This window comes from Poecile atricapillus, chromosome 1, assembly GCF_030490865.1.
Source record: "Poecile atricapillus isolate bPoeAtr1 chromosome 1, bPoeAtr1.hap1, whole genome shotgun sequence".
NCBI classification, from domain to species: Eukaryota; Metazoa; Chordata; class Aves; order Passeriformes; family Paridae; genus Poecile; species Poecile atricapillus.
Window position 1 is genome coordinate 122,048,893 of NC_081249.1, and position 7,859 is coordinate 122,056,751.

Sequence of the window (7,859 nt, forward strand, 5' to 3'; positions counted from 1 at the left end):
TTAGTCAAACAGCAGTCCTGTGCATTCTGTTAGGAAACAAATTTTTTATTTGGGAAAGTAATCACCTGCTAGTGCATCTGTAAAATGAGAGGCTGAATGTACTAAATTTGCAAAGACTTAATGGAGATGGACAAATACAGTTCTAATAATGAGATGCTCTTGGCAACTTAAGTTACTGAATCCAAAATCTGGCTGTGGACCTGAGGTGGTTACACTCATCACACACATGGAAGCCTGTTAAGTTTATTGACAGTGGGTACTACCAACTCTGGTCTAATTAAAACAAATAATAAACACATATAAATGGTTACTCAACCAGCTTTTCCCCTCTCACTCTCCTGGAAGTTACCTGTTTGTATTTTCACCTAACTCAAAAGACTGCTTAAGAGATGAAACAGTGAGACACATCCACTGCAACTGCCAATGCTCTGACCAAAAAACACAAGAGTCTCATTATTTTTTATAACAGATTTAATAAAAATGTAGCATCTCTGTGCTTATACTCCAGTAGGACCAGCAGATGTCAGCATAAACTCAAAGCATAACTTTGGATTTTGGCAATGCAACATTCATGACACTTACCAGAACAGAAAAAAAGCACAAAGAAAGATTATACAACTTTACCAAGTACGTCTGCAAGAAGTTAACAGAATTATTGAAAAAGTGTGATCCAACAAACATGCAGATCTTCCGAGTCACCAAATAGGAAATTTATACAAAACACAACAAAAACACAAAGACTAAAAATGTTACTAAGACTTTGTTTATAAAATACTTTCAATAAGCTTTGTTGTAGTGTAGAAGTTTAGTATTATGAGGAAAAATAATGTACCAACCAAAAATACTTCCCATTCATCTGGGGTTTTTGGTAACAGTCTAGACAACCTTGGTTTGGAAACAGACACTCAAGTTCATTTTAGCTGCATATAAACCTTTAAAATCAGTAAAAAGAGGAAAAAGCAGGGAAAGGGCTGCTGAAGTACTGGTTCAGTCCAATTACAGACTGATAACAGAGCAAAATCATTTTAATTTTGTTCTAAAGAAACCAACAAAGTAATGAACAATACTTTAACCTCTCAATGCCTTGACAGGTTAATTTCAGTATTTTAATATGAATTAATATTAAATTAATTCATATGAATTAATATAAATTCATATCCTTACGAAGTTATAAGGATAACTTGATCTCAAATCCCAGCAACTGGAATGAGATCTGAACATCTAAACACTTTTGACTCCTTTTTAAGTGAACAGGATTGGATTTGTCAGATGAAGCTTCAATACTCTATAGAAGATGCAGTATTCACTATTAATATTAAAAAGAGAACTTCATTAATACTGCATGTAAATTCCTTGAGAACTTTCACAGCATTTCACACAAGTGGTGTGAAATGGTACATTCTATAAAACAATGTATGAAAGAATAGTGAGTGGCTCAGGATAGATCACATTAGAATTTAGCACCTTATGTTGTTGAATATTGTGTGTTGAATTCAACACACCTGAACACAAGGGAGATCTTACCTGGATGACTAAGAAGCCTGAGTACAATGCAGACTCAAGTGATCATAATCACACTGAAAATCACTGTGAAAGTGAGCACACTCATCACGTGGATCGTGACAAATCCCAACAGCTTCCATTAAACAGCTAAATGCTGAATGTGCTGTGTTTAACCAACACATGGGCAGTCAGGATTGAACAATTCACACACTACCCAACGTGCTTGTTTCTAATGATCTCTCCTCCCTCGATCTCGATCTGCTCGTAGAGCCACTTGCGGTCACAGCGACATTCCGTGCCGCACTTGTTGGAGCCGCACTTGGGGCAGGCGTAGAAGCAGCCCAGGCAATCCTCATCCAGGCAGTCACACAGGTCCATCCCGCTGTACAGCAGCAGGCCCTGGCTGTCGTACACTTTACTCTTGGCTGGTATAACTTGCCTGTGCAATGAAAAACAATGAAGTTATTTTCTGTGTTAAAATCCGTTTGGTATTTTGCTGTCAAGTTGCTGATATTTGTGGGGGGGAGGTTTGCTTTCTTGGGGTGTTCACTTTAACATTGTTAATTTCCAAGATATACGTATCTCACTGTATTTGATAACATTTTTCAGTGCTAATTGTATCTCCACCCTGTGCCCAAACTAAGCAGAAGAAACAGAGCGAGAGGGAAGGATGTGTAGCTGTGAGCAGCACATTTAGCTTCTGTCTCTGTCTGATACAGTTACACTTAGGTGAAGAGCAGAGGCAATGCATTAATGCGACATCAGTCACATTAGAAGGTTGTAACCTGTTATCCAGGATTATCCAGTTTGGATATTAACTTTATCAAAAGGAAGGGAAGGTTCTAACTTGTACACTTTTGTTTACCAAGTATAACTACTCAGTTTACAGAAAGATGATAACCAATATTTGAAGTGTAGCCTATTAGATCTTACTATATTAAAATTTGTCTTATTATCAGAATTTTAGTTTATGCATGTACTCATAGCTACATCTATGGTTTGTGTAGCATTGTGCCTCACAAATACCTTTTTCTGTTTGCCTGAAATATGAACTGTAAGCTAATGTGTTATCTTCTCTTTTATTTATCTCAGTTATAAGAGTGATCTTCAACATCCCTAAAAACCAAGAACCCAATCCATACACACACAAACATCCACACAGATAATGTTATAGGCTGACCATCAAGGCTATTTTATTTTCAAATTAAAGTTAATGTAAATACAACTAACAAATTACCTGTCTGAATTAAACAGTGAGATTTTTGTCTGCAGCCTTCTTTTTTCCCTTTTACTGGTCTCTGGAGTGAATTCTGTCTGTCGTCCTGGGTTAGCAAACTGGAGAGACTTTAAAGCCTTAGCTGTACGCCCCTGAAGAAAGAGAAAATGTCAATTATAAATACAACTCTTAATTCTTTAATTTCCCAGGAGAAACAAGTCTTAAAATCTTTATGCTGGAGAACTATACCTGTCTCTGACCCCAGCAACACAAGCTTTGTGGTAGCAGTTTTAACCAATGCTTTCAAATCCTGCTATCAGCCTGCTAATCATACTGACACAGAACTGAAAAATACAGCTGGGGAGCCGCCCCTAGAACGCAATTCCTCCTTGGACAGGGTGCAAACAGACAAGCTCTTGCACAGATTCCCTTGTTCACAGCCTGAACAATGCACCCAGCAAGGCACCAGCCACATTCCAAGCTCAGCACGTGGAAAACTGTCCTCCCACACCGGTTCATCACTGCCCCTGACCAAATGCCATGGCCTTCACAGCCCAGACACCACAACAAGAGTACACTTAATTCACCTCAGTGAAGGCTCATTTCATAATGAACTGCATGAACTCTTTTTTTTCTTTTTGTTTTTAACTGAAGAGTCAACTTTAGAAGCAACTTTTGCAGTGTTAAGTTTCGAGCACAGGAGTTTGCTGTTTCCAAGGCTTGAATAACATCTTAAAATACCAACAGCAGTCTGGTATTTACATGAATTTGTGAGTCAGTCACCCCAGGAGTCACGACTTCCAAAACTTAGAGGTCATATTACTTGAGAAGAATATTTTTAAAGTTCTCCAAATAAAGGTTTAAATACAGTAAACTCTTGCACATCTAAAAGACTACATCCTTTCTTATTTCTATGAGAGAAAAATTTAATTTATTTATGTAGTAGTTATAGGAACTCCAATAGCTTGCAGAGTACAGTGGGGATGGGAAAACTGATCTATATACATACATCTGGATCTAGTTTTCTTCTTTGTCGCTCCTCAGGTTCCACATCCACACTTCCATTTATTATCTGCATACATTTGGGACAAAGCTTCCAACCAGGAACAAACTGTCTTCCAAACTTGGCACTCAGAAAAGCTGCATCATCTAAGTCAATTGCTCGCAAGTTTTTCTTTGATAGTTTCCTGTGTATGTTAAAGGGATCACAACAGGATTTTTGTAAGTCTTCAAATCTTTCAATGTAAATTTTTGCATGGTGGAAGCAGATTGTGTTGTTCTCTGAGAGGGTTATTCCAGTCCTAAGCTGAAGCAGCAGGAGGTCAGATGAAGATACATCTTGTTTAGTCTTGAAGCCAGTGTGACGGGTGTAATAGGTCTTGTGGCATTCATTGGTAGCTTGAAGCTGGACTCCAACTGAACAAGGATCCATTTCACTTTATCAGAACAATTTTTTTCATTTATTTTGCCTAGTATGAATTCTTTGAAGCCTTTAGGAGTTTCTGTAAAGATCACTCTAGAGAAAGCATTAAAATCAATCAGATTTGCAGTGCAAACTTTTATCCATAAGACATACTGGATTTAAGTAAATAAATTATAGCCTTCTAGTCCAGGTAAAACTAAAAAGATACTAAATTTATTCTGGAATAAACCATGCATCTTCGATTCCTTTCAGAGGCTTTTTTTTTGTTTTTTCCCTAAAGCAAGTATCTATAACAAATATTTAGTAGCATTACTTTCCCAGAAGCAAACTGGGAGCAAGGTAGGAGGTGGATGAATTGTTCACAAAGCAGCCTGCTCTGGTCATTGGTTTTCCTGGGAACCTCTCTTGGGACAATCCCTGCTAGTCAAGACCCAACTGCCCACAGCAATGGACTGCTGATGGCTAAACAATTCACCTATCCTGCTTCCAAGGAGTTTCTAAAGGGGGAAAAAAAGCTGCAGAAGGCAGACTGCACAGGCTGGCTGATGTCAGTCTGCAACTCCCATCCAGCAGCACTCTTTTGCACATTTTTCCCATGTACATCAGGCGCAGGTCAACACCCTGGATCAACCTGAGCCTTTCCAAGAACCAGTCTGGTGTATGCAGGAAGGCTGGCAGTTCCAGATGGGTGCAGTTTGGGGTCACATGGCCTTTGTGTGCAGCCCCCTGTTGGGCAGTTATCACTAAGTTATACACTAATGCCAAATTAAATTACCAAATGCCAAGTGAGCCACTGCACACTTGTCTCACACCCTGGCTGAAGTTTGTTGCTAGCCCAGTGCTGGTCCTAACACACCAGAGCCTGAGCCCATCTTGTTCTACTTTCCACTGCAACATAAAAAACAAATTTCTACCAAAAGAAAGGAATCACTTCCTCTCAAATCCTCCAAGAACCTTAATTACAATGACTGTAGCTTAATTGGGATGTTTATGTTCACCTACACCCTGTTCTGCAAGGGCAAACCCCAGAAAATTGGAAAAGCAGTGTATGGTTGTGTCTGGGATAGAGTTAAACTCTGCACAGTAACTGGTGTGGGGCTGTGTTTTGGGTTTGTGACCAAAACAGTGATGCTGATGTTTCAGCAGGGCTCACACAGCATCCCAGCCTTTTCTGCCTCTCACCCTGCCAGAGTGGGGCTGGGAGTACACAAGAATTTGGGAAGGGAAGGAGCCAGGACAGCTGACCCCAAGGGACACAAAAGATACTCTAGAGCACAGGGCCTCATGCTGGGCAGTGGAGGCTGGTGGGGAGGGGTTGCTGGGAATGGCTGAGCATTGATCAGCTGGTGCTGAGCAATTGTTTTCACTTGCACTGCTTGGTTTTTTCTTGGCTTTTACTTTATGCTTTTTTTTTTTCTTTTTAATTTTCCTTACAATATCTTAAAAAACATTTTCTCATTATTAAGCTGTTTCAGCCCCAACTTTCTCACCTTTCTCTTTCTGATACTCCCTGCAGTGAGGGGGATGAGTGAATGACTGTGTGGTGCTTAGTTGCCAGCTGGGGTTAAACTACAACACACATTTATTTGTTCTAACCACTGAACAGGGTAACACAGCCTTTTAATCAATAAAAGTATCTACCACTTGTCCAGTGCTAAAGAGTCTGGGATTCTACTTCCAATAAAATCAAACCAAACAGCACCATACACAATCGAATGACATGAAATGTATAAGTTTAGCCAATACATAGAAATATGAACATGGCAGTGCAAGAGCTTAAAAGAGAATAATAAGGCAACAGGATTTTTAGAATTAATCTGCAAAGCCACTGGTTGGAGCATTTTTGCAGCAGAAATGCTCTGGAGTGCAATACTTCAGTTTTTCTGAAGCAGATGTTTATACCTGAAGCAGCTACACACTTCCATACATTAAACTGTATGCACAGAAAGGTCTTGCATAGGACATGATATTTTCTAGCGATTTAACTGATGCAAATATAAATAACCTGAGAGGGCCAGTAAACTTGTCCGAAAATGTAATTTTGTATCTGATTCCAGACACAACTGATTCTAACTGAAGGACCATTTTAAACCAAGTTTTCTCAGCCTATTGTTAGGAATGCTACAACCTTCACATTTAAATTAACGTAAGAAAAACAGAGGCACAAAGAGTCCTGAATGTAGAGGCACGACATAAAATGCTTTAAAGCTTCAGTTTGCAGAAAAGAATGTGTGTGTTTCACTCTGAAAACCATGCAAACTCAGTTCTGTCTTTTTGCAAGTGATCTGAAAATACAAAGACTTAAATATTCTAATACTTAACACCGATTTCTCAGATCAAAACCTAAATCTTGTATTTTTAGGGCTAGACCTAGTGTACTCCTAAGTTGCTAGGCCATCCACTCAAATTTCTGTAGGCTAAGTTAACTCCTGCAGTTTTGAGCTTTTCAGATCTGCACTGAATAATAAACATAAGAAGGGTAGATGTCAACGAAATTTTAAAAAATTCTTATTTTGAGTGTCTGCTGAGCACTGACTGTGCTAAGTTTTACTACAAAAAAGTTCCACTGCCTTTGCCTATTTACGCACTTTTACTTCAGTACTGACTTTGAATGACTTTTTTAATCTTTTTTAAAAGACCACCTATCAAACTTCACCATCCTAGTGAACCAGCTCTAAATGACAATCTTTTTCTATTAGCTGCACAAAGTTTGTGTTTCAAGCCAAGGTAACTGAAACTGTTAATGATCAAAGTTCACTGCAGCTGAGTTAACATTTTAACAGCAATTTAGGCAATACCAAATAACTTTACTCAAAGAAGTCTGTTACAGGCTCTGCATCAAGCCTGCTTCAGGTGCCAACACGCATTTTTGACTGATTCCTGCTGTGGAAAGTGGGATTTGTGTACGGCTGAAAAACACTAGGGCAATATACAAGTGATGGTCGAAATTTTCAGAATTTGCAGATGGATTTTAAGTCAGGACTCTTCGAAGATCTGCTTATTGAGAAACCAAATTTGTCTTGTAAGGAAAAAACCAAAAACAAATGATTATTACTGTTCTATCCCTGTCAGGCATCTGTTTCGACCGCTGACTATGCTATGTGATATTCCCTGTATTAAACTGCAGAAGAGCACAACAGCTCTGTCACCTCAATTTGTTCAAATGACACAACTCCTGACGCAATTTAGGGATCTCATCCACTTAATTCGCAGGAATTATTGGTGGAAGCTTCAAGGCGTTTCTTTTCTCCCCTTAGGACGAGCACACGGCTGCTTTTCCTGTGAATTCTCCTTGGTGGAAAGAAGAAAGCGCTTAAAATCCCAAACCCCAAGGTTTGTACGTGCACCTGAGCAATGGTTAAGCAGCGCTCACCGTCCCAAACGCCAGACCCGGAGGAAAGCCTCGATGAGGGGAGCCCTGGCAGGGAGGAACGCGCCTCACACGGGCAGCGCTGGCCTCAAACGGCCCCGAGAAAGAAAGGCCCGGCTCCTCCGCTGCCGGACGTGGGCCCTCAGGGCCGCCCCGGTACCTCCCCGCGGGCTGTGTCCCGCCGTGCCGGTATCTCCTCGCGGTGTCTGTCCCGCCGTGTGGGCTGTGTCCCGCCGTGCCGAACCCTGAGCTCCGTCCCTGCGCGCTGCCCGGCGGGCGGCGGCCATGAACGGCCCCTCACCACAGAGCCGCGGGGAGCGGGGCGGCGCCTCCGCCCGGCGGCCTGC

At 40.7% G+C, this 7,859-nt stretch overlaps 1 protein-coding gene across 2 annotated transcripts; it reads right to left on the reverse strand.

The window, feature by feature from the left end:
- Positions 1 to 453: 453 nt before the first annotated feature.
- On the reverse strand, positions 454 to 7,655 carry ARL14EP (ADP ribosylation factor like GTPase 14 effector protein). Of its 2 annotated transcripts, none has more exons than XM_058858161.1 (4): positions 7,516 to 7,655; positions 3,729 to 4,235; positions 2,741 to 2,871; positions 454 to 1,942 (listed from the first exon to the last, which is right to left on the reverse strand). In XM_058858161.1, the coding sequence occupies exons 2-4, from the start codon at positions 4,149 to 4,151 to the stop codon at positions 1,714 to 1,716; spliced, it is 783 nt and encodes a 260-aa protein (XP_058714144.1). In that variant the 5' UTR covers positions 4,152 to 4,235; positions 7,516 to 7,655; the 3' UTR covers positions 454 to 1,713. The 2 variants fall into 2 exon arrangements, with proteins under 2 accessions (XP_058714144.1, XP_058714151.1); XM_058858168.1 differs by having other exon boundaries at positions 7,490 to 7,629.
- Between the last annotated feature and the right edge of the window lie 204 nt (positions 7,656 to 7,859).